This window comes from Euleptes europaea, unplaced genomic scaffold, assembly GCF_029931775.1.
Source record: "Euleptes europaea isolate rEulEur1 unplaced genomic scaffold, rEulEur1.hap1 H_1, whole genome shotgun sequence".
Taxonomy (NCBI): domain Eukaryota; kingdom Metazoa; phylum Chordata; class Lepidosauria; order Squamata; family Sphaerodactylidae; genus Euleptes; species Euleptes europaea.
In genome coordinates this window covers 4,818,743-4,845,573 of record NW_026612049.1, presented here as the reverse complement: position 1 = coordinate 4,845,573, position 26,831 = coordinate 4,818,743, and the positions used below count along the sequence as shown (strand labels likewise).

The window sequence follows — 26,831 nt, the reverse complement described above, 5'->3', positions numbered from 1 at the left end:
CTCCAACTTCAGCAGATGACCCCATGTTCTAGTATTATGAGAGAGGGAGAAACGCTTCTCCCTGTCCACTCTTTCCATACCATGCATAATTTTATAGACCTCTATCATGTCTCCCCTTAACTGCCTTCTTTCCAAGATAAACAGCCCTCAGTGTTTTAACCGCTCCTCATAGGGCAGTTGCTCTAGCCCCCTGATCATTTTGGTTGCTCTTTTCTGCACCTTCTCAAACTCTGCAATATCCTTTTAGGTGTGGTGACCAGTACTGTACACAGTATCCCAAGTGTAGTCTCACCATAGATTTGTACAAGGGCAGTATGATAGCAGCAGTTTTATTCTTTATTCCTTGTCTAATTATGGACAGCATGGAATTTGCCTTTTTCACCTTAGCAGCACACCGGATTAATATCTTCATCAAGCTATCCACTACCACCCCAAGATCCCTTTCTTGGTCTGTCGCTGCCAGCATAGATCCGATCAGTGTATATGTGAAGTTGAGATTTTTTGCCCCGATATGCATTACTTTACACTTGCTCATCTTGAATCTCATTTGCCATTTTTATGCCCATTCCTACAGTTTGGAGAGATCCTTTAGGAGCTCTTCGCAGAGTTTCTTTCCCCACCTTATAGGGTCCCCAGTCTAAGAGCCACAGGGCAAGAGCCCTTGTGCCCTCGTCCTTCAGCTTGCCCCAACGGTTTGCGCCCCTGGCAAGGAGGAGCGTTTGCAATTTAAATGATTACAGCTCCCGCCTCTCGCACACAAGCTCCACTCAACACCAATCAAAAACCCCTCTTTAGAAGGCTACAATCAGGCTACAAGCACCCACTCTCCCTCAATCACAGCAATCACAGTTCTCTCCCAGCAACCTCAGCTAATTAATGCTCAGTGAATTAAGGCTCCCCAGCAGTTTTAGGAAAGGCAAAAACTCACCTCCCCTTGCCAGCACCTCTGTCTCCCAGCCCAGCTGATTTACTTAAAACATTTATTCAATCTTCTGGTTTCTCTTCAGATCGTACATTTATTCTCCTGGTGAAAATGGCTGTTTTGGAAGGTGGACTGCATGACATTATACCCTGCAGAGATCCCACCCCTCTCTAAACCCCACACTTCTAGGCTTCATCCTCAAATCGCCAGGTATTTCCAAACCCAAAGTTGGTAACCCTAGTATCCAGGCCACCATACTAATTCAAAGTACTGTTACTGGTTTATTCCATTTTTGTCTCAACCTGCCCTCAAGGAGCTCTAGGTAGCATTCATAGTTCCATTTCTTCCTGTGAGGTAAGTTATATCTAACTGGAAGACAGTGATAGTGCAGGGCTGCCTAGTGGGCTTCAAGAGTCTTTTGTGCAAGTCTCTGCAGTCCAACTGCACACCAAACTGGCCTCCAAATGTGCTTATTTAATATTGAAGTGATTTGGCACAAGGTCTGCAGATAGGGAACAATCTCTGGGTCTTTAAGTGCTAGTCACTATTGCCATTCTCTCTCTCGCTTACTAAACTGGCTCTGAGAAGGTAGTTAGTGGGGAGTGCTGCTAATGGGCAAGTGTTTAAGAAAACTCCAGTAAATCACACAAATGTACTTCTGCCTTACTCCTAGAGATGCCCATGTTTATTATTCACCCTCTTGAGGAAGGGAAACCCCTTTTGTGTAGGTTATTTTAACTCCTTTTAACATAATTTGATGCTATATAAAACAATACAACTTCAGGAACCAGCCACTGATTGATTTTAAATACAGAAGTGATATCATTTTATAGGGTCACTTCTCTTACCTCTGCCCCCATGCTAAGCTGAGGGGGGTGGGAACCCTCTGGGCAACACTGTCACATCTCATAACACAAAAATAATCAGATGGTGCAGGCAGTTTGAGTAAATTCTGCAAACCTTTGTTAGCTCCCATATCTTGAAGGCATCTTTACCCACAAGTACAACAATTGCCATCATTACTTAAATTTGGGAATAACAGAGATGTCATTCTGGTATGTGTTTTTATTTGCAAAGATGTAGGTCAGGAGGGGACAATGAATGAAATTTCCTCTCAAGCTAACACTAATGAGTTTGACTGGTGGGATTCTACAGCACTGGTGAAACCAGCCATTGAATCTGGCTATCATCTACACACAGTGTATACACATGACCCAGATGGGACATGGCTGTGATCTACTTTAAAGAATAGACATCTAGTTACACAACAGTGATGTAGCTATTAACCATTCACACATCAACACTTTTCCTTCTTGATCATGGAAGGAAACCAAAACCTCCTCAGACATTCTGAACAGAGCCATTGAATGTGGAACTTTTTTTTTAATGGAGCTAGGGGCAGATGGGAATATTTCTCTACAAACCTGAATGAACCCCCAGGTTTGCAGAAATATCTGAAATCTTAAAAAAAAGGGGGGGTTAAAACTTCACCAAATAACAGAAACTACAGTTGTAGCTTTAAGAAAAGAATGCCCAGTGAGACTCTCTGGGACATTTTAGGGATTGCTAGGCAACTACAATAAAATTGCCCAGTCTTTCATGCCTTGATTTTCATAAAGTAAAGCTGGGGATGAGAGAGTAGGGGTGGACTTGGGGGCAAAACAACAGGAGAAAAGGTCCCATATTGCTCTCCTGTCATGTACACTGATGGAAAAAACCTTGCAAGGGATAGGCCTGGTGGCAACCATTGGTGACTTATCACCCACTTGACTTGGCTGGAGCCCACCAGCAGTGGCCACTGCACAACCTGGTCATACTTTCCTGGGGAGAGGCTGCCAGAAGGATGCAAGAAGGCTGTAGGATTGCCAGCTTCCATGTGGGATCTGGAGCTTTCTGGGAATTACAATAGATAACTAGGCCACATAGATCCATTCTGGAGGGTTGATACTATGGCCCACCAAGCTCCATGCTGCCCCCAAACCCCACCCTCCCTGGGTCTCCACCACCAAAATCTCCAGGAATTTCACAACCATTAGCTGGCAATAGTATATATCAGTACAACCGAACTGAAAATAAACCCAAAATTAGATGTTTTGCCAATATCCGGGTTTAGTTTTTGCCAAATACCAAAACTCAGGAATCTGCCTAAAGCAAAATAGGCGATTCCCAAAAGCCGAATAGATATTCCTCTTTTTCAGGTTTCAGCTATTTGCCTTTGCTCAGATGCATGGCTCTGTGCCTTCTTTCATTTTTCTATCTTTGACTGGTTTTGTTAGCAGCCCTTTTGAGGTAGGGGTTGTGTAATCAGAGCCAACTTGGTCAGACCAAACTATCCATCACCCTTCAGGGGATAAATCTGGATAGCAGAAGGGTCATTTAAAAGATGGGGCTCACCCAGTCCCGTCCAGAGGGATATACCCTCCAACTAAAAGCACCAGCTTCAATAGCTGCTGATCTGGCTTCTGAAGAAGACTCCTCACCCTTGCAGATGAACAATCTCCTTCAGAAGGGCCACCTTGGTTGTGACTTTGGTTGGCTCTGATATCACCCCCCCCTCCATGAAAACCTGCTCTCAAACTGAAGGTCGCCCCGAGTAGTGGCTTCATTTCCCCACACTGTGACCATCTCTTGAAATCAGATTTTTGATTAGTATAATAAAGGCCTGTTCACATTTGCCCCCAAAAGAAATGTTTTCCGTGCCTTGTTGTTCTTTCATTTAAGCTGTTTTCCTCAGTTTGGAAGTTAATTTGCATGGACATCACGCTATACGACCCAGATACGAAGAGAGCCCCCAGACTTTGAGATGCCAGCCTGTCAGTCAGCTCTTTCCACCAGTCCTCAGCAACGCTGACCTTCTGAACCTGAAAACCAATTGACAGCTTGGCTCTAGCCTCTCACAAATGCCTGGAGGATGGGGATGACCCCTTTGCATGCCCATAAAATGGGACCCCCTGTCCCAAACCTCACCAAACTTTGGTGACCATGTAAGAAGAGTCCCTTGCAGCTACACTGCAAATTTGGTGACACTGCCTCAAAAAAAGCCCCTCCAGAGCCTTGAAAAAAAATTCCATAGACTATAATGGACCCAATTTTTGGGGGAAACCCAGAAATAAAGCCATTTAATGGTATGGTATGACACCCCCCCTTTCAACCACTTCAATACCCCACTCTCTCAGCCCGGCCGTATATGCTGAGGGAAAAGCGTTAGCCTGAGTATATTTGTGAGGAGATTATTTTCCTTCTCCTCCAGTCCCACACCAGTATTTACCTCAGAGAGAAATATGACACGAGGCTTTTTAACTTAAAACAGACAAAACAGGGAAGTTTATTGAACAGAACTCACAAAGATTGATTTTCAACGAAAAGGCAGAATTGGAGGGAAAACTCAGAGTCAGATTTATATACACAAGATTACTTCAGAGAGATAGCTTAGATGTTTTCCTCAATCAAGTTCCTTCAGTTCTTAGTTTCAGGCTTAGTTCTGTCCCTCAGAACTGTTATTCAGATTCAGACTCTCAGACTCTGTCCCCAGCCTAGCTCACAGGAGCAAAGGAAGTCTGAGTTCCTTTCCCTCCTCAGAGAACTCACAGACGTTTGGGGAAATATCCAAAATCCCTCTCCCAGTTCTCTCTGATTACCCCACACCAGTGTCTGTAATCCTCCACTCCTCCCTGCTACCGGAATAGCTCTACCTCAGAGACTAATTCCCCTTTGTGGCCTGAGAATGGGCCAGCTCTAACCCAGTTCTCACTCCTGTCACTCCCACAGGTTGTGTGTTCTAATAGCTTTGGCTTTTACTATCAAATACTGGTTACGCTCTCATTTTTGATCCCCTCCAAGTAGTTTATTGGCAGCTTTACATACTGACTCAACTGTTTCTAGATGGTCTCGACTTATTTTAAATAGGATCGGATCACTTGGGATTGATCTTGATTCCTTGTCCAATTCCAGTGAATTATATATTTTTAGGACAATCCAAAAAAGGATATGGGATAGTGATTCCCAAATAATAAAAGCCGGTGCTGAAGGTATCTGCACCCCTCATTTTTTAGGCCTTTCTTATCAAATAAACTCTATGGCCCAGTATTTTTCTAACTTAACTATACCCTCTCATCGTAGAGCATTTTTGTTGGACAGATTTAATATATTCCCTTCAGCTGTTGTTAGTGGTAGATACAAGGGAATACCACGCGAAGCAAGATGTTGTAGGTGTCAATGCAAAGAACCTGACACAATACAACATATTCTCTTGTACTGCCCACTTTTCACACAGCTTCGATGAGGCTTAATTAGCTCTCTTCCTCAGTTTACTACTGCAATGACTACTGGAAACAGAGGCCATTTATTGGATGACAAAAGCTTCGAAGTTGCCACTCAAGTAGCCGAGTTCCTGGCCAAGGTCCTAAAGGAGGGAGAAAGAAGGAGGGGAACCCTCATTTAATTGTCTATTATAAAATTTAATGATGAACTGTGTATTCATTCTTTTTTTAGATCCATATCTAGCTGCTTTACCTGTTTGTTTTGTGACTGTAAATGCCAATAAAGGTTCTGTATTCTGTAATAGCTTCGGCTTTAACAGAACCCCTCAGGTTCAGAGTCCAGTCTGGCTTCTTCTCCATCTCCTCACCCAGCTCTGAATGCCTTCTCTCTCTCAGAGCTCAGGGTGTCAGCTCTCTGGCTCTGCCCACTCTTGGTCTTTCAGCTCTTGCTGCAGATTAACCCTTATTTGTCACATATGGCTATTTGGCTTATTCTGGGTTACAAAAGAAAAAAATTCTCCCAATAAACCCAAACCCAAAATTTACCGATTTCATTGTTCCAGGGGTATCCCAATTACTTTTCCTGTAGGGACTTGCCGCATTTTATCTTCCAGCCTCTCTTACTCACATGTTCTCTTTTTTTAATATTTTTTTTTATTTTTCTTCATTTAATATATCAACAAATACAATATAATAGTAATAGTAAAAAAAAGCAAGTAATTTAACAATCAGATGACTTCCCCCTGTCCCTCTTCCATCTAAAAATAAATAGTATAAACTTTTGCTAACGGAACTAATCCCAATATTATTTTAATTAACCTGTTCTTGTCGTATCCAACATTATTAAATCATTATTACTCACATGTTCTCATGCACAACCTACACATACAAAATTCTTCATCACAATGTTGCTACAGCAAGAGACTGGGGCCCAGAAGAATCGCTGTTCTTGCGGCTGCTGATTCACTGCAAGGCTGCTTTAATGAGCTGTACTAAAAAGGCTCTACAAGCCAAACATTTTGTGTGTACAAAGGTAAATGAAACCAGAGTCACACAAAGAGGCTGGTAATGCAGACCTCAGCAGTCTTCTTTTGATTTACTGGGGGAAAGTTGTCATCTTAAATAGCTTTAATTAGATTTCACACTTTATTTGCAGACTGAAATCACATCACGAAATTGTTTCAAGTCTTGACAAAGGCTAAGTACTACACAATCTCCCTATTTAAGACAAATTAAACCATAAACCTTTGTTTCAGCAATGCTTTCCTAGGAAATGTGCAATTAAAGAATATTTTAAAAGAGAGTTTGAAGTAATAGGATTAAACTCCATAGTGCTTGTAAACAATTACCTTCAGAAAATACGATGCACGGACAAAGAAAATGAAGATGTTATGCTAGTGGAAAACAATTTTTTTAACAACTAAGAGATGAAGAGTAATAATAAACAATGAGTCTGATGTACACAATTTTGTGGGAAATGTACAGTAGATAACCACAATTTAAAATTACTGAGTACACACAGAGAAAGGGAATAGAATTTCAATAAATATTTGCTAGGAAACCCAACTTCATTGTATGGAAAATACTAAGAGATGATTTGAATAAAACTCACAGGATTCCACACAATACATGGTTGCAAATACATATTATTTATATTTGTATCTCCCACCTCCTCCATGATGCTCAGGACAATGCCTATGAGGTTTACGGCCCCTTTTATCGCTGTAATAACCTCCTTGTAAGGTTAACCTCCTTGTAAGGTTAAGCTGGATGGCCCAGGCTAGCATGATCTTGTCAGATCTCAGAAGCTAAGCAGTGTCAGCCCTGGTTAGTATTTGGATGGGAGACCACCAAGGAAGTTCAGGGTTGCTATACAGAGGAAGGCACTGGCAAACCACCTCTGTTAGTCTCTTGCCTTGAAAACCCCATAAGGGGTTGCCATAAGTTGGCTGCGACTTGACGGCACTTTACACACACACAAGGTTACATCAGGCTGAGAGAGTGTGGCTTGCTCAAGCCCACCTAGTGAACTGTATGGCTGAGCACAGATTTGAACTCAGGCCTCTGTGAGTCTAGAACAGCATTCTATCTACTATACAACTATGGATTTTTGGCACTGTCATGTGAATGAAACTCCCATCCAGAACCAGTTCTGGCAGTTTGCTAAATCCCACCATGTTCTAATGACTTTAAAAAGCACCCAGATGCTGACCCTAAACCCATTTATTTCAGTGAAAAATCCCTAGGAGCACAAAATGAAAGTCCTGAAATACACATTCTGGGCTTGGCATACTTGGCTAAACTTCTTATATATTTTTCTTTAACAACTTCAAAGACACATTTCCATTATAACCAAAAACAAATCAGTTGTGAAATGAAAGTAATGCTAGACAGTCTATATATTTTCATATTTTGAATGTTTACTGTTTTTTCACAGGCTGACATTATAGTACAATAAAGTCTCCAAGCTTGGGGGGGGGGGGTTCAGATTAAATCCAGCCATGTGTTTTAAAATTTAATATCTTAGAAATTTAAAGGGGAGTCTGACATATTTTGTACAAAATTCTTGAAAAAGCTCAAATCTAAATGGAACAGACATAAATGTCGCTGTTTTAAAGAGATTGCAATCCAGTGTGAAAAGCTTATTCGTGCTGGTATGACTAGATCAGTCCATGGCAGCCGAGCTCACTGTCAGCCCAGACAGAACGGAAAGCATGCCTGCCACAGGCTGATGTGGTTGCATCCATTAAGTGTCCCCAGTTATTCAGAACCTATTCAGTGCCTTGCAGGAAAATGAGTGAACTGCTTCCACCGAAAATGAATTGTTTTTCAGGTGATGTCATCTGATATGAAAACTTTCCTGGCAGTGTTTTGCTCTGAGATGATTTTTCATATAGGTATGACATCAGATAATATGCAATCACTGAGTGATGAACATGCATACATGTCCTCACTGTTGCTTGAAAAATTTTAATCTATTGGGGACAACATAAGCAACAATCTGAAGAATGTTGTGCTTTCCTATTAGAAGAAAAATAAAAAGTCAGCATTTCCTAACTTTGTAACTTACCTATCTGCATCCTGCCATCAAAACACTTAGGGTCATTTTATGTTGACATCAACCCTGTTACGTGGTTTAGGCTGAGAAATATGTGAGAGTTGTGGCTAAGCTGGGATCAGAACCTATGTCTACCTAGTCCCTACATTCATGAACAAACATCCCCAAATCCATATGCAAATGATACTTTGATGGAGACAGAAATTTTTGTATCATGAGTCATCACTAGATTTTGTGAATGTTGCATAATCAACATAAAAGCAGCCTACAGAACCAAGGAGAAAATACAGCTGCCTCCTCCTCTTCCTCCTCTTTAAAAATTCCCCTTTGCTTCCCCTTTCAGCACTAACTATGATTAGTATAGTATCTGCACCAAATTGAAATAGGAATCATAGTTAGCTTCAAACAAGCGTTTTGGGACACAGTTGGAAGAAAGTTTAAACAGGCATCAAAGTTAAATGCTTGGTATTTGAACTGCTGGGTTTATGAAAGCTTTGGGTTCAATGAGTGATTTAGATCCTGTCAGCTACCTAGGTCCACTGCTTGTTTGCACTCTCTGGGGGAAACCCCCCCCCAAATAGTGGGGGCAATTGCATTGCAAAGAATTTTCTCTCAGACTTTCTGACCTATGGGAATACTTTCTTTCTTTTAACCTTGGCCATGAAATATTTTAATGTGGATAAACAGTGAACAATTCAAATAAATACTTTACCGTTGCAGCTGCTTTGTTATCGAGTTTGGTATATAAGGGCCAGCTCATCTAGTTATTACAATTATTGACTTTCCATATGAATAATTTTTTGGCTTGGGAACTGCTCTTATGAATGGCCAAACAAATCCATGACATGTGTCAAAATCTTGATTCATTACTTCCTGGCACCTCATATTTGAAAGTTTTTCCAGGAGACAGTCCACCGTACATCTCAGTGTGTGTCAAAATACTGACATAATTAGCTGCCACACACTGAAAGTCAAGAAATGATGGTATCACCAAATAACAATGGTTTAGCAGAAATCAGCATTGAGTTTGTAGTTTGTATTACTGAAGAGGGGGCTACAAGGAGAGAGGTATGTGCAGCTTCTTTCATTCTCCCTTTAGAAATCTCTGTTAGGAAATCCTGGGAAATGGAGTTTCTGCAAAGATGGCTGATGTCTAGGAATGTCATGCACCTTGAGCACTACATTTCCAGGGCTCCTGATTCCTGCACACACACTCTCCTCTACTCTGTTGCCACCACTACAACAGCAGTTATAGTAGTGGCAGGAAGTGAGACAGTTTGGGGAAATTCACAGACTTGGAGATGGGTTTGGGACTCACAGTAGATTGGGGAACAGATTTGGAAACAACTTTACACTTACTGTGACATTGGGAGTATTACAGCATTTCCAAATTTCAGAACTGGGCTTGAGGGGGAAAAAACCCTACATGTTTTCTGATTATGGGGGGAAATAACTTAGTTCAGCTGAACATAATGCTGAATTTAGCTGGGGAAAGTTTGGCCATGCTTAATTGCTTCTCCTTCAAGAATGTTTTTGGGTCACTCACATATACTGAATGAAGCTTTTTCAAACACACCTTTCTCTCTTACTCAGATCTTTCCCTGGGTAACTTGCAGGGGAAATTATTGTTTTCATCACATATTGCCTTTACAATGGAATACTTCCAAAATGATAAATAGTTTGGAAGACTAACATAAATCTATCAATATCCCTAATTTTTCCTAACAATTAATTTTCCTAACAATTCATTTTTTTTGTGGATAGCTGAAACACTAATGTGCACATGGGCTAGCATTTGGGCTGGACAGTTTGATGCAAGGGAATATAAGTGACACTGCTAAAATACAATCAATATCGTTTCAATGAGCATTACAAGAGAACAAATGTAAGCAGAATATTACATGTAAATTTTTCAAGACGATCATTTACATTCTTTAATATTGAAAAATCTGTGTCTGTTATCAAAGCCTCTGATGCAGCTGCAATAAATTAGAAAGAGGCTTAAGGCTTAACCAGTGGAGTAAGCATTTATTTAGCTCTGGTTAGTGCAAAGAACTGGTTATACCTATAAACAGTCAGTGTTGTAGCCCATGCCTGCTTGTTTTGGATAGTCCCAGATAAGGTGCTGTTTATATAACTGCAGATTAAATGTTGAACAATTTAATATGCAGTTTATGAGGGAGGGAGGAAGGAATTATGATCTTCTGCTAAAATAGCTAAGCCACTTCAAAGGATCTTCTTACACGGATCTATTCCAAAAGATCCCTCCTTATCTCAGTGAGCAGTTAATAGTCTGGTAGGTTTTCAAATAATTGTTTGACGGATAATTAAATGCTGCCCGGGGTTTTCTTTGGGAATGTTTTCTACATTGGAACCAATACTTCTCCATCTGGTAAATTTGGATAGGCGAATGATGAATGGGACAGAAATCACATCACATGTAACATACATTTTGAGCTTAATTTAGGTCCTGGTACAAAACTGTATGCTGTAATCTGTAATGATCTGACCAGTATATCTGGACCAGTGTTACCAACTATTTTTGAACCTATCCTCCTAAACTTGCACGCAGCGGCTTTCTATAGCTCTTTCCCACAAAATTTCTTAACTAGTGATCTTGGAAATTGGATCTCAAATTTCCTACTTGCAGGAATATAGACTAAGCTATGAACACCTCACAAAAGAAAGTCTCTGGATCCTTCATGGAAATTATGGAAGTCAAAGGTGCTTAACATGGAGGTGGATTAGTGCTCCAAATAATCAACCACAGTTATTTGTTCTGATGCCTAGTCTTTCAGGGTCTCTCTCCCATCAGTACCCATTAAATGGCAATGTACTGAATCCGTCTTCTAGCTCTTCATAATCAGGCACATTTTACAAAGCAAACAGACAGCAACTATCTCAAAATAATCTCATAATCTTCCATAACATAAACAGCTACCAGTACCTTGCAAGGGACATTTACTCCATTTTTTTTGTAACATAATGATTTTAGACAGATATAATATTTCCAACAAAGAGTGGAAAGGGAATCTAGTTTGCATATTATCAACAGTAAGAAAGTAGGATCTCAGTTTTGAATTGGCACTGCTAGATGAAAAACAAAACGAGACATGAACTTCCAGAGGCTCTTGTCTCTTTTGATCCTAGTTCAGTTAAAAAGTTACATGTATGCATCATGTAATTTTTTTATAACAACGAATTGGAAGACCAAATGACTTTTTGTTAACTTGTTTTAAATTTTGTCTGGTTTCATTGGCTTACCTTCTATAGCCGACAGGAGAACTCGAGAATGATCATAAGCAATAACATTCGCATATCTATTCTTTGGTTTATTTACTTCCAGGTTAGAGTGCTCCCATGTGAATTGTTGGCCTGGGTCAATTGACTTTAAAAAAAGAGAGGAAAAAATAGAAGGGAATAGTTGTTATTGGCTGCATTTTTGTTCTGGAGAGATTTATTTTTTGTAGAAAGTATATATGTAAACATTATTTATATGCCATAATACAGTTTAAAGCACTCAGCCATGGGACTTATTTCACTGCAGTTAGTCATGCTGACACTTATTGACTATCACATTTAGTCACCCACCTTGCTCAGATCTCTCTTTGTTCTAATATAATATGAGATAAAAATCAATGGAGGAGATACTTTATTTTTTCATGGAAGATAGGTGTATGTGCTTGTAGAAGGAAGGGAAATGCACAATAATATTGACAGATCCAAATGGATGGTCCAAGCTGATATATCCATGGGTGACCAGAATACCTTGGTTTGTAGCCCAAGTTTTATAGGTAGGTTAGGAAAATCAGAAGGATTGCAATAGCGAGCGAGCGAGAGAGAGAGAGAGATTTTGCAAAAGTTTAACACAAAGTATTTGTAAGAAAATTTGAGACATGTGAAACAGATAAAATGAGTGAACTACCCTGTTTAAATGTTCAATCTGGTGAATTCTGGAACTGATTCAGGCCAAAATTGCAAAAATGTATAGCTATATAAGTACTGAAATATACAGAACTAAATATAGTTACTCAAAAGGAAAGTTACATTGATCGCAACAAATGTTAGTTCTATGTAAATGTGCATAATATTAATAATGTAGAATGCCTAAAGCCAAAGAATTATGATCATGGCATTACAGATTTCCACAAGAATTAGACGAAATGATGACTTTTTTGGTTGCACATTTTGGTTGAATTACAATGGTGCTGACAGAATTAGCAAACTATAGACTTAATGGTTGTTTATGCATGGTTCGTATACACCTGGTTCGCCCCTCTCTTGTCTCACACTTTTATATCTCGAGATCAGAAAACTTTATGCATGGTGTGGCTTGTTGTGAAGAAAGTCCTGGGAGTCTCAGGAGCACTTGCTAATCACAAGCAGAAATCAGGAAGTGTCTTAGTCTCCCCATTTGAAATGCTGCATTCTCATTGGCAGTAGTGCTTACTCTGACAAAAACATCATCCTGCCCCTCTCCCCCCAGTGGCCATTTCACAACCAGTCTCGCAAAACAGAGCACTGAATCGCATCCACAAAAGTAAAAGGGGGAGGGGAGATTTTTGGTTATTTGCACACACTTGCTGAAATGGACTAGAACAAATGATATTTGGAGAGGGGGAAGTTCTCTGTTCATCCCTGAGTCTGTGAATCGGACAAAAGAAAAAGGGAGGGGAGATTCTTGTTGCACACGCACACTTGCTGAAACTCACTTGAAAAGATGTTTCCTTTTCGGGGCTCCCTACGTGTTTTTAATTTTTTTTTCTGCTGCTCTGATGTAATATTGATATATTATCAAATCACCCAGAATACTATTGAAAATTGCAGAGAGAGCCAGAGAAGCCTAGGGTCATGCACTCGCTCCCCCCCCCCCCCCGTGGGTAACTCATCACCCAAATGCAGAGGGAGAGCAACCATACGATCCTATCCTCCGCTGCCTCTCTCTGCTATTTTGAATAGTATTCTGGGTGATTTGATGATATATTGATATTACATCTGAGCAGCAGGAAAAACTTTTTAAAGCAGAGGGAGCCCAGGGAAGGAGGCGACCATGGCTATCTCCAATATGGTTTCCTGAGGCATTGTGGAGGGGATAGCTGAAGGCTGGCTAAAGGAGGAGTTGGAGGAGGAGTTGAAGAATGAGGGTGTGTCAGGACGTGGGAAAATCAACTTGTGGCTGCACTATGCACCTATTCAGATCAAGATGGGCTTGGAACTAAAGTAAATGCTATGATTAAATAGGGATTGGGAAACCTGGGGAAATTGCAGAATGGAAGCGAGCTGAGCCCCGAGGGAGGGGAACATCATGCGTAACCCCTGCAGAGAACCGAGACAATCGCAGGAGAATTGTGGGATAAACCAACCAGGCATAAACGGCCATAAAAAAAACTTTAGTACCTTTCAAAGTAGGTATTCCAGTCCTAATTAAGCAATTTCTTTTTGGTTAAAATTCTACTAGAAATGTATGCTAAGATGACCATATTAAACTAATCAGGCTACAGCTATCAGGTCAAGGGTCCTTTCATATTGCGGCAATCATCCTTAAATTCCCACCTCTCCTCCAGGGCTCTGAACTAATCATAATTTAGGCCTCATGCAAATCCAAGTGATTGTTAGCCAATCTGAGCCCATGGAACTCCACTGGCTAGCAGGGGGTCAACAAGCCTCATTTTAAGAAGGGGGAAGAAAAACTTCTTTCCTTCGGATAGGGTTTTTGTTGCTCTGGAAAAGAGCAACAGCTTAGCCAGGCTTTTGTTTGGCTTTTAGTTAAGGTTTGGGGGTCTGCTTATGGAAGAAACTTATTTTAGTGTGACTAATTCATCCTGCTAAGGGCCCATCATTCCCACTGGTGTGTGTAGCTTCTGTAGAAAGGTGCTCTGCGTGGGAAAAGAGAAGACTTGAACCTGCTGAGGTTCAAGAGAGGGGAAATTAAATTTCCTTCCAGGGTTTTAACTGCTTTACTTGAGAGCCAGTTTTACTATATGTATTGAAGTCATCCACACATAATATTTACCTTATTAAATACTTTATTTTCAGTTAAATAAATCTTTGCTGTTCATCTCCATCTGTGTCTTGTCTGTCGAGTCAACTATCCAAGGAAAAGTGATTTCTATTTACCTCACACACAAGGCTTCCAAATAGGAGACCTTTAGGGAGTGCATAAATTACACTACCAATCCTTTGTTCAAAGCGTGTGTCCCCCTTTTTCTTTGATTGTGGGTAGTTGGGGTTTAAAGAACCTTTAGGAAAGGCCAGAGTGGGGGACCAGGCATTCTTCAGTCCAGAAGGCAGTTGCTTCAGAGCCCCTCTCCCCCATAGCTGCCATAAAACACTTTCTATACTTGCTATCTGCTATAAAGGGTATGTGTGCTTAAATATTACCCATTGCTCTTGTAGTGAAACTCTCCTTTGCCCAGCTGCTTTGGGGTTCTGGTCCTGTATTTACTTTGTCAATGCAAATAACCCCTTCATAAATATATTTTACCAGTGAAGACACAGTCTAAGATTTTGTGCACCTACAAATGTACAGTTTGGCTCTTAGTCCCTTTGACTTTGAACATCCTCAGCTTTATCTTAGATCTAGCAGGACAAATATATATGCATATATATCTTTTTGTGTGAGCAAAACGCAGTCACTGCATTGTGCTGTACAAAGACACAACATTTATGCTATAGATAAATGTACAGCAGACAGCTGTACATCCCAAACTTGGTAAAGAGACCATGGTGGGGATGGTTAGAATTGGTTAGCTAGAACTCTCTTTATAGTCCATAGACTCAAGAAGATATGTTGTACTGGCACAGGATTATACCCACAAAACATGAGCAACAGGTGTAAATCTAACTACACTGTTAGGGATGGTTTTGAATGTCTCATCCCTGTTGTTTCACCCACCAAATTCCTATTTTGATTTTCCTTTGCATGTATAAAACTTATTCTTTATTTGCACCATTTTCAGTCTCCTCACACCATTTTTCTCAAACAACGTATGCATTTTTAACATTCATTGTGGATAAATAAATCAACATAAATTACATACATACTACATGTATAAATGACTTATTTTGCTGATACTGTATTCATTCCATATAAAAACTGTACACAATACAACCAAATCTACACAGCTGGCACAAAGCAGATAATGAAAACACCTGATAAAATACAGATGAATATAAAAAGAACTGAAATAGAGATCTATAGGGATTCATTCATTCCTGTATACACTACAGCAGTGGTTTCCACGTGGTGCTGGTGGGTGCCATAGTGCTCACCAACACCTTTCTTATTACCTGCCAAGTGCTTTTAGAAAGTGGGTGAGGTAGCAGAGCTTACTCAGCAAAGCTTCTGATTGACTGTGTAGATTGAATTCCAGAGGTGCCCACAGGCTCAAAAAGATTGGGGACCCTTGCACTACAGAACCATCCTGCTCCCAGTGACCAGCCAGTATTATAAAATTGTCATTAGTCCACTAGTCACCAGCCACACATCAGGAACACTCACTGAGACATATGTTTACATCATGCAGTGCCCACACCCCTAGAACTAGGGTGATGGGAACAATTGTTGGAGGACATAGAGCATTAATCACAAACAGGAGCCCTTGCATATAGTAAAAACACAAACCTTATGACAGTAGAATATCTTCCTATCAGATTAGAAGGGCAGGTCTATAATACTGCATCTCTTATGAATATGGTTGCCAGGTCCCCCTTGGGAAATACCTGAAGATTTTGTGGTGAAGCCTGAGGTGGGTGGGGTTTGGGGAGGGGAGAGACTTCAATAGAGTATGCCATATTCATCTTCCAAAGCAGCCATTTTCTCCAGGTGAACTGATCTTTGTTACCCGGAGATCAGTTAAATAGTAGGAGATCTCCAGCCATCACCTAGAGGCTGGCAACCCTACCTATGAAGACTTTGGAATTTAGTTGAAACCATCCCAAAAAGATGAAAAAAATCTGGGGCCTACCTTGAGAAGGAAGGAACGGAGCAGCTGAAACTATAAAGACTTTGATTGTGACAAAACTAGATGTAGCTAAGCATTGTACAGAATTGGTCAGTTAATTTGGTGTCCCACCTCGTCATTCTTCATGGAATATGAATGGCCACTTAATTGAGCAGGTTAATAAATTTTGCTACCTGAGCATCCTTTTTTCCTATAATATGTCCTGGACAGGCCATATGACTGCTGCCATGAAGCTAGCATCTTTACACTCAGTAGCTCTCCTGAGATTTTTTCGAACCACAGGAGGCAATTATATACGAGCTGCTATTCAGTCATTTAAGGCTAAGGTAGCTCCGTTATTATTATGTTCTGTACCTTTGGCTATTGCCAAAGTTAATGAAAAATATGATTCCTGCTTAATTTCTTTTTTACGCTCCATGTCCAACTTGCCAACATGTATTTCTGGTCCAGCAATTTATTTGGAATTTGCTGAACCATCTTTGAAAGCCAAAGCTTGGATTACAACATTTACCTTTACTTTAAAAATTCTTTAGTCCTCAGAGGGGTGCTATTTGCATTTACTGGCTTAAGATGGCTTTCAGAGTTCATGGCAAAAATTAGTTGAGGATAGATTGCAGAGTCAATTTGTCCCTTGAGGTTTTAAAGCAAATGGAATATCCCTCTGCATGTAAATTAGTTAGATCTAGAGCAGGGGTGTCAAACATAAGGCCCGAGGGCCGGATCTGGCCCCTTGAGAGCTTTTATCCGGCCCGCGAGCCATCCAAGGCAGCCACCTCCCCCAGTCCCAATCTGGGCTGGCGAGGCATGGTCTGGCCCAACCAAGTGACATTTATGTCATATCCGGCCCTCGTAACAATTGAGTTACGATCCGGCTCTGGCCCTCGTAACAATTGAGTTACGACACCCCTGATCTAGAGTGTTGCAACTTGACAAATGGAGCACTGGCTGCAGAGCGCGCAGGGTATGCTCCTTGTACCATCTGGGCTTCCCCATTCCAAAGATTCTACCTGCTTATTGTAAATTTTTAACTGTCCCCAAATACAGAGTGCTTTTTTCCAAGGCTAGGTTAAATGCACTGCCATTGGGGGAGTTAGCGGGCAGATTTTTAGGGGTTCCCTTTTCTGAGCAACTTTGCAATTGTGGATCAGAGAGTTTGGACACTGTTTGGCATTTTTTTTGTAGATTGTAAAAAACATGATCTCACCAGAGACAAATGGATCACAATACACATTCAAAGGTGGGGACCTGCCCTAAAGCAAGAGATAGTTGCAAAGTTATTGGCTGATACTGATCCAAATGCAACCCTCGCTGTGGCAAAAATTTTATCTATGGTTTTTAATGATACCTCTTTTTAACTGTACTGTTTAGATATTATATTTTTGTGTGTTTGGTTATTTATGTATTATGGAATGTACTGAATTTGTTTTGCTTATAACCTATTGGTCTACAAGCCTAAAGAATGGAATAAAGGAAAGGAATTGGTCACAGTTGCTATTTCACCGTAGTTACTATGTTGCTGATTGATGGGAGGGAACTGATTAGTTTGAGCAGCTGCAAGAAGTGGGCAGCAGCAAGTGTCCCAGCAAAAGAATGAGATTAGGCAGCCTGGATGCAAAGCGCTATAGCATCTTAGTCACTGATACTTCCTCACTAGTCTCCCACTATGAACAGCAGTCCTATTATATGCACTCCTGAAAACCTAGTAAAGTTTATATTTATCCATAACTTGGTTTAAAAAAGGAAGAAAACAAATGATTTCCAAGTAATTAGTTTTTACTCTGATGCTTGGAGACTTATTCACACATAGTTGAGTAAAAGATATCATAAAGGGAACATTTTTAACATCTTAGTCATGTGAGTATTATCGAAAGGTATCGTGCCATAATTTTCACTAAATTTGTGTTTTTTTTTAACTGAGTATTTGCCTCTTCTCTGTTGGAGCATGACAATATATTAAAGCAGAGCATGTTCACTGCAAACACAAAGGAAATAGGGTTTTCCCAAGAGGAGGAGTGTCATATATACTTCAAACTTGATTATGTGGACATCAAGGAGAAAACGAACAATAACAAATTGGGTTATTAGATGAGTGCTTTTTGAGGGAATGTTTACTGGCAGCACTGCCAGTGAGAATGAGGTGCTTCTGTGCAGAATAGGCCAGCACTGTTATCTGTTTTCTCAACTCAACCACTTATGTGAGACTGGTGTTATGAAGGGAAAGCTTAAAAGATTTATGTTTTCACCTGAGGTAAGATGAGGATGAGGCAAAAATACATTTCTTTTCTATTCTCTTAAGGTTTAGTAACTTACTCCGCCCTTAGATTTACAAGATTCTCTTTTTCCTGCAGAACAATGAATCTTATTTGTTGCTACATGAAGTTTTTATGAGCCACTTCTACAACTTATGATCTGCTGTCTTCAAGCCTGGTAATATAGAAATGACTTTATGTTCCATTTCCTGCATCCTAACATTTTTGAGTAACAAATTAAGCATTCCATTTCTTAGGACTGTTCTTGTGGAACACACTTGTTCTTTTTAATAAACATAGCAATTCCCAATACCCCACACACATACTGCAAATCTGGAATCGAGCACCCTTTCTTCACTTAGGAAAATGCATGCACCTTTTTTTAACCCCAGATATTCCAGGGTAAAACATCTGCCCACACTAGTTGCCATCTGTCTCCATGTTACACTGGAAAGAGGATGCATTTAAAACCTAGCAGATTTTACTTCTGATTAGCAGTAGGATAGCTTACAACTGCACCTTCATAACAGTTGCCTCTGGTCAAAGTACCTAAAATAAATAAAATAAAATAAACCACAACTGATGCAATTTAAAGTTTCTCAGGGCTGAATTGCGAAAGAAGAATTATCTTGAGGGCTTCCAACATAAATAAGTAGCTTCAGCTGTCACATACTACAAATAAGCTTGTGATATTTTTTTTTTACTGTGCAAGGGAAAATCCTAGTTTCCTATAAGCTTTAATATCTACAATCCATGTATTTTGCAAGGTGAGAGATAGAGCAATTGCAAATCATCGGAAAATGACCTGGATGCTTACACGTGGTAGAGACAGAGGATACATCCACCCACCATTCTCCCTGGTACATCTTTCCTACCTTCAGACATCTGCATGGGCACTTAGACTGCAATTGTAAGAATGCTAACTAGGCAGTAAGTCCCAGTGAACTCAATGGGATTAACTTCTATGCATATTTAGGATAGTACTGTCCAACTCCAAACTAGGTGTGTATATGTACAGATCTTATGGGCTACTCTCAGCTTCTATAGTGTGCAGTTTCTATAGTATACATGCATAACTGATTTCAATATTACAGTTGCCATACAGGTGCACCTGATGGAAGTAATACTCAAGCACAGCCTCTCTACCCACCATTTAGCCATTTCAGTAATTTTTGAGCTTCAGGTTTACCGAATGCCAAAACCTGGGGGTCTCCCCAAAGCTGAATAGGTGATTCCCGAAAAAGCAGAATATTTGGCTTTTCGGGTTTGGCTATTCACCTTTGCTCAGAGGCTTTGCTCTGTGCTTTCCCCCCTTTTTCTATCTTTTTTTGACTGATTTTGAGATGGGGATCGTGTAATCAGAGCCAACCATTCAGTGGGTTGATCTGGATCAAGCATAAGCGTTTTTTAAAAGACGAGGCTCACCAAGTCCCATCTGGAGTGATACACCAACTAAAAAGAGCCAGCTTCAACAGCTACTGACCACCAGGCTTCCGAAGGAGATTTCTTCATCCACACGGATGAGCAATATCCTTCAGAAAGCCCCCATGGTCAAGACTTTGACTGGCTCCGATCTCACCCTCCCCTGAAAACCTGCTCTCAAACTGAAGGTCGCCCGAAGTAGAGGTTTCGTTTCCCCGCACCATGACCATCTTTTGAAATCAGATTTTTGATGACAACAATAAAGGGCCGTTCACAGGATGCCATTTGCCACCAAAAGAAATGTTTTCTGGGCATAATTTTTCTTACATTTAAGCTTTTTTCCTCAGTTTGGAAGCTGATTTGCATGGACATTATGCTATGTGCCCCATATAAATATGCAATATTTAATGTTGTATATGAATATTCTTACTGCAATTCTCTGCAATCCAGGAAACCATTTTTATAACTTTGAATTTACTAAAGACAGAAAAGACCTACATATAATGATCATAATAACTGTTTTCCCTTGTGTATTTTTTTCTCAGCCAACATTTCTATGTATCTATAAAACAGTTCCATTCCACTAAACTAGTCAAACGTTTCCTCTTCAGTTATATTCCTCATGTATTTAGAGCTACTGAGAGCTCTAAATAAACTTGCCCAAGTATTGTGAAATGGAACAGCTCACTATAAACTATCGAAAAACTAAGATCCTCTCCTTTGGGAAAAGGCCAAAGATTAGATGTTGGAAATTGCAGGGGAACAAGTTAGAACAAGTTTCTAATTTTAAAAACCTTGGGGTGGTGCTGCAGGCCTCAGGTGCAAAAACAGTGCACCATACCACAATGGCAGCCATTGGGGCAAGATCAGCAACTAGTATATTAAAGTTTTATAGAATCAAAGGGGTTTTTTTCATACCTGCAGCGCTCAAGCTATTCGAAGCCAAAACGTTATCCCAACTAGTCTATGGGTCATACTTAGGTTCGCCATCTTAATCTCTCAATCCCCTTGAGAGAGTCCAGGCAAAGTTTTTAAGGGCACACTTACAAGTCCCCAAATGTGTGCCCAATGCTTGGACCAGTCTGGAAACTGGAATGTTGAGGGTTGAAGCAAAAATACGCATTCTATCGATTTACAAGTGGCTGTCAGGTAACTTAAATCCCCAAGGTTTATTTCCCCCTAATTCTACAAGATAATTTTCAATCTATCTGGCAGAGGGCTGTCCTGAGCTCCCTACAAAAACTGGGCTTTACACCACAAACATTCCTGGCCCTAGGTCAGGAGCTGAAATTAAGCTGAAATTAAGCCGAGGGTGGTGAAATTAAGCCGAGGGTGGTTGATGTAGAGAGACAACTGGACATCACGGCTGCTCCCAGATTTATCTCTCCTGATAATGTCAGATATATAGCAACCTGGCGGCTTTTTTTTTTTTTTTTGGGAATCTAATAAAGCTAGGAGGGTATTTATACTAGCTAGAAGTAATACCCTACCCTCTGCAGTACTGGAGGGAAGATTCAAGAAAATCCCTTTCAAACAGAGATTATGCGTCTGCCCACAAAAAAATTGAATCGATAGAGCACGTGTTTTTTGAATGCACCTTATATAACAAAGTTTGTTGCTAAACTATTGGACCATTGCTAGAAAGGTTTCCTGGAAGATCTAATAAAATTATGCTTGAATATCTTCTGTCAGATAAGAACCACCATACGACAAGATTGGTTGCCCAGTTTTGCACCCTGGTCTGTAATCATAAAAAAAAGTGGGAAGGGCCTTCCTCACTGAAGAGTTGCAGTGATTTCAGTCACTGGAAATGACCTATTTTTTTCTGTTTTATGTTTTTATGCCAATAAAGGAATGATAATGATGGCCTGATTTTTAGTATTTGCCCAGAAGAGTGTCCGTGCTAATTTGTTGTCAGACATGTGTAGTTTTAGCTGGTATCCATTAGGACTATCTTGTGTTGATTAATGAATTTTGTATATTACTTTTATTCCTTCTGTAATTAATGTTTTCTTTATTTATATACTGGTCGTAGACTGTAATAATAAAGAACATTTTGGCCATTGTGGCATATTCCATCATTTTATCTTTCCACGTCAGGTAAAGTTGATTGCTTCTATCTTCTTGCAAGAACAACTCTTACAGCCGTTGTAGCATACTTAAATAAATCTTTTAATTGTATAGACAGTTCAGGTGACATTATCCCAAGTAGCAGGGTTTTGGGAGTCAGTTCAAACTTTTGCTGAAACATTTTTTGTAACTCACTGTGAATCGTTTACCAATATTGTTGCAGCTTCAAACAGGTCCACCATATGTGAAAATAAGAACCATCAGTTGCTTGGCACTTCCAACAGGCTCCCTGTTTTTCTTTAGTGTTACTCATTTTCTGTATCCTATTGGAAGTGAGATACCACCTACAGTGAGGGGGGAAAGTATTTGATCCCCTGCTGAATTTGCCCGTTTGCCCTCTGACGAAGAAATGACCAGTCCATAATTTTAATGGTAGGACTATTGTAGCTGTGAGAGACAGAATAACAACAGGAAAAGCCCCAGACACCCAGAAGACAAAAGTCAGAGATTGATGTGCATTATAATGAGTGAAATAAGTATTTGATCCCTTTGCAAAAGATGACTTAGTACTTGGTGGCAAAACCCTTGTTGGCAATTACAGAGGTCAGACGTTTCTTGTAGGTGGCCACAGGTTTGCACACATCTCAGGAGGTATTTTGTCCCACTCCTCTTTGCAGATCCTCTCCAAGTCAGTAAGATTTTGAGGCTGATGTGTAGCTACTCAAACCTTCGGCTCCCTCCACAGATTTTCGATGTGATTAAGGTCTGGAGACTGGCTAGGCCACTCCAGGACCTTAATGTGCTTCTTCTTGAGCCACTCCTTTGTTGCCTTGGCCGTGTGTTTTGGGTCATTGTCATGCTGGAATACCCATCCTCAACCCATTTTCAATGCCCTGGCTGAGGGAAGGAGGTGCTCCCCCAAGATTTGACGATACATGGTCCCGTCCATCGTCCCTTCGATGCGATGAAGGTGTCCTGTCCCCTTAGCTGAAAAACACCCCCAAAGCATAATATGTCCCCCTCCATGTTTGACGGTGGGGATGGTGTTCTTGGGGTCGTAGGCAGCATTCCTCCTCCTCCAAACATGGCAAGTTGAGTTGATGCCAAAGAGCTCGATTTTGGTTTCATTTGACCACAACACTTTCACCCAGTTCTCCTCTGGGTCATTCTGATGTGCATTGGCAAACTGCAGATGTGCATTGGCAAACTGTACATGGGCTGTCTTGAGCAAGGGGACCTTGCGGGCTCTGCAAGATCTCAGTCCTTCACGACGTAGTGTGTTACCGACTGTTTTCATGGTGAGTGTGGTCCCAGCTGCCCTGAGATCATTGACAAGTTCCCCCTGTGTAGTTCTGGGCTGCTTCATCACCGTTCTCATGATCATTGCTACTCCACGAGATGAGATCTTGCATGGAGCCCCAGACCAAGGGAGGTTGACAGTTAGGGTTAGGGTTGTCACCTTCTCACCAAGCTGCTTAGCAATAGTCTTGTAGCCCAGTCCAGCCTTGTGCAGGTCTACAATCTTGTCCCTGACATCCTTGGACAGCTCTTTGGTCTTGGTCATGGTGGCTAGTTTGGAATCTGATGGATTGATTGCTTCTGTCGACAGCAGAACCCTAACCCTAACCCTAACCCGGCTGGTTGATAGGGGATCAAATACTTATTTCACTCATTATAATGCACATCAATCTCTGACTTTTGTCTTCTGGGTTTCTGGGGTTTTTCCTGTTGTTATTCTGTCTCTCACAGCTACAATAAACCTACCATTAAAATTATGGACTGGTCATTTCTTCGTCAGAGGGCAAACGGGCAAATTTAGCAGGGGAGCAAATACTTTTTTCCCTCACTGTATAGAAAATCTTATACCAGTTTTCTCTGACTTCTTGACTGGCGGTGAACAAGTCCGTTGTGCATAGTTTCTCCCAAGTATCCATTGTGACAATTTCTCAAAAGTTCTGCATCCATTAAATCATGTTCATCTTTACCTGTTCCATTTCGGTATCGTATCTTAACAACAACTTGTAAATCTTTCCAAGCAAATGATCATCATTCTTAGTTATTATTGTCTCAAAGTCCATTAAGGTTCTCATCGTGCCAGTCTTCAAACAATCCTCTTTAAGTGTAGACTTTAATTGGAGATAAGTTAGTCTTTTCAAATCTTTGATTTCTTTTTTGAGCGTTTGCAGACTCTTGACTTTACCATCTTCATTAATCATATCCTGATATGTAATATAAGAACCACTCTTCCAGACAAGATCATAATATGCTTCAATTGGTGACATTATAGATGGCAGAGAGGGACTAATTCTCTTCTTGTAGCTATCCCATACTTTTAATAATGCTGGTTTAATATCACAGTCTTCCAGAATTTGTCTTGGAGTCTTCGGTGTTTTAGAATTTCATAAAACTTTGTGAAACCCAGACCAAAGATCAGCTCCTTCTGAAACAAGATTCCTATTTTTTGGAAATTTGATCCATTCTGAGATCCAACTCAAACAGGAAGCACGGTAATACAGCTTAAAGTTAGGCAGCCCTAAGCCACCTCTTTTCTTATTGTCTTGAAAGAGAAAACTAATCTACATTTCCTGGATCTGAATAGCCAATAACTGGAACAATGAACAGAAGGATATTGGCAGAAACATCGTGGAAGTGTGAAAGACCAATAACTCATGAATAACAAGTCTGTGCTACAGCTTTAATGAGTGCTCTAATGGTTTAATGGATGACATCTAAATCGGATTCCTAGTAGACTCATTCTGAAAGCTTGTATACAATAAAGCTGTCACTGGCAGAGAAACTGGATTTCTTTACTGTAAATTCATGAGCAGCACACTGAACTATTGTAAACAATTTAAAATATATATATTTGCAATATATAGCAGTGTTTGCATGTTCTTACTAAGGTATTTAGGGTGCATTTTTAGACGCACAAAACAGTATCTGAAAGAAACAGGTATGGTTATAAAAAACTGCAATAGGTGGTATTGCATTTGTATTACTGGCACCTCTGAATTGTAATGCACTTTAGCAAAGTTCCTGTCACATTTGTGCACTAAGCTAAGATTCTTTATTTTTCTATATAATAAATGGCTACAGACTATGTTAATCCAGGAGGGAATTAACCACAACAGACTGTAGAATACCAAATTTTTAAACTGCTTACTGAAGAAGATAAGCTCAGCTAGTTCAAGGAAATGAACCATGCTATGTATGCTTATTCAATACAAATCTATGGACAGAGGAAGAATTAAGAGCTATTAACCCTTGGAAACTGAATTCCAAACCATGCCATACAGATCCACAACAGATCCACAAAATTGAGCTACAGACAGAGGTGGGGATTTCTCCAAAAACTTGAAGGAGGTCCAAGGTTTGCCAAAAAATTTCAAATCTTAAAAAAATGGGGGGGGGGGTAAAATTCCACAAAATAATAGAAACAATGCCTGTAGCTTTAAGAAAACAATGCCCACTGAGTTCTCAGTCACCATTTTGGAGTTTGCTAGGAAACTACAACAGCATTGCCAAGTCAAGCCTTCATTTCTCCAAAGCAAAGCCATCGAGGAGGGGGGAGCTGTGGGGGACTTGAATTAGGGTTGCCAGCTCTAGGTTGGGAAATATCTGGAGATTTTGAGGATGGTACTTGAGGAGGGCAGGGATTGGGAAGGATGGGGTAACTTCAATGGGGTATAATGCCATAGAGTCCACCTTTCAAATCAGCCATTTTTTCCATGTGAACTGATCTCTGTCACCTTCAAATCAGTTGTAAATAGTGGGAGATTTCCATCCACCACCTGGAGGTTGACAACCCTAACTTGAATGCCAAAACAGGCCTGGAAAGGGTTCTGTCCATCTTCCCTTATGGAGGACGACAGGGACAGGCCCAGTAGCAAATACCAAAACCTCACTAAATGCTACCATGCAACTCAGCACAACACAGCCACAGCTGTCAACATGAAACTGGGCCTGGTAAGATGGCCACTGAAGAACTGGGCCTGGCCCATCAGCGGCCACTCTGCAATTCAACCAGGTCCAGCATCAGTGGCCACCACAGAAGTTGGTCAGATTTTCCCTGGGGAAGAGTCTGCCAGGGAGAGGGAAGAAGAAAAAGCTGAGGAGAAGGTGTGTGGAGTTAAAGGTAGGTTGCCTGTGCAGTAGGAAGGAGAAAAGGAAGCAGGGAAAAGGGACAGGCTATGGGGCCTGCCAGGGAATCAAAAGAGGAAGTAGTGAGGAAAATGAGATGGCCCTTGAAAGTCCTTCTGGATTCCCTACTTGTAAACATTGTATTGTTTATGCATTCTCTTATGCCTTTTCCTTTCCACCAACGTACATAAGTTTCTTCTTCAGATTGTGTTATTTTTTTCAAATAATGTAATAAAATAATGTACTAATTGCATCAGAATGTATAAGAGAGGATTCAACTGGGCATAACTGGGCATCTGCTGCATCCCATGGTATAATACAAAAAATCACCTGTACTGTACAGGTGCCTAGTGGCTGTAGACAGAACAGAGCGTAAGGATGAGTGTTCTGTTGCCTCCTCTAGGAAAAGGTCCTTGGGATATTCCATAAACCTATGACAAACTCAATTTTGTGCTGTAAGACACACTGGAGAATACGGAGTCCTGACTCTTTTGTGCTACTTTTAAATCATCAGCACTGATAGGGCTTAAGGAGGCAAGCTCCTCTCCCTCCAGTATAAACCCAATAGGGGCGGGTGGGGGGAAGAAGAAGAACTGTGATGAAGGGGATAATGGGGAGGGCTCAGACAGATGGTACCCAAAGACCTATAAAGCTTGCACTTTGTATAAGGTCTAGAGCAGAACCCTGCTATTGGAGGAATTCACTTTTTTCAAGCAGGGAATATTGTTCCCAGGAAAGCATTCCAAA

General features: G+C 40.6%; 1 protein-coding gene across 12 annotated transcripts in view; it reads right to left on the bottom strand.

The window, feature by feature from the left end:
- LOC130492902 (receptor-type tyrosine-protein phosphatase delta) overlaps positions 1 to 26,831 on the bottom strand; it is a 618,706-nt gene that overhangs the window by 93,353 nt on the left and 498,522 nt on the right. For all 12 annotated transcript variants that reach the window (XM_056866670.1, XM_056866671.1, XM_056866673.1 and 9 more), the window contains one exon: positions 11,504 to 11,627. In XM_056866670.1, coding sequence (XP_056722648.1) covers positions 11,504 to 11,627 — 124 coding nt within the window. The remainder of the gene's footprint in view (positions 1 to 11,503; positions 11,628 to 26,831) is intronic.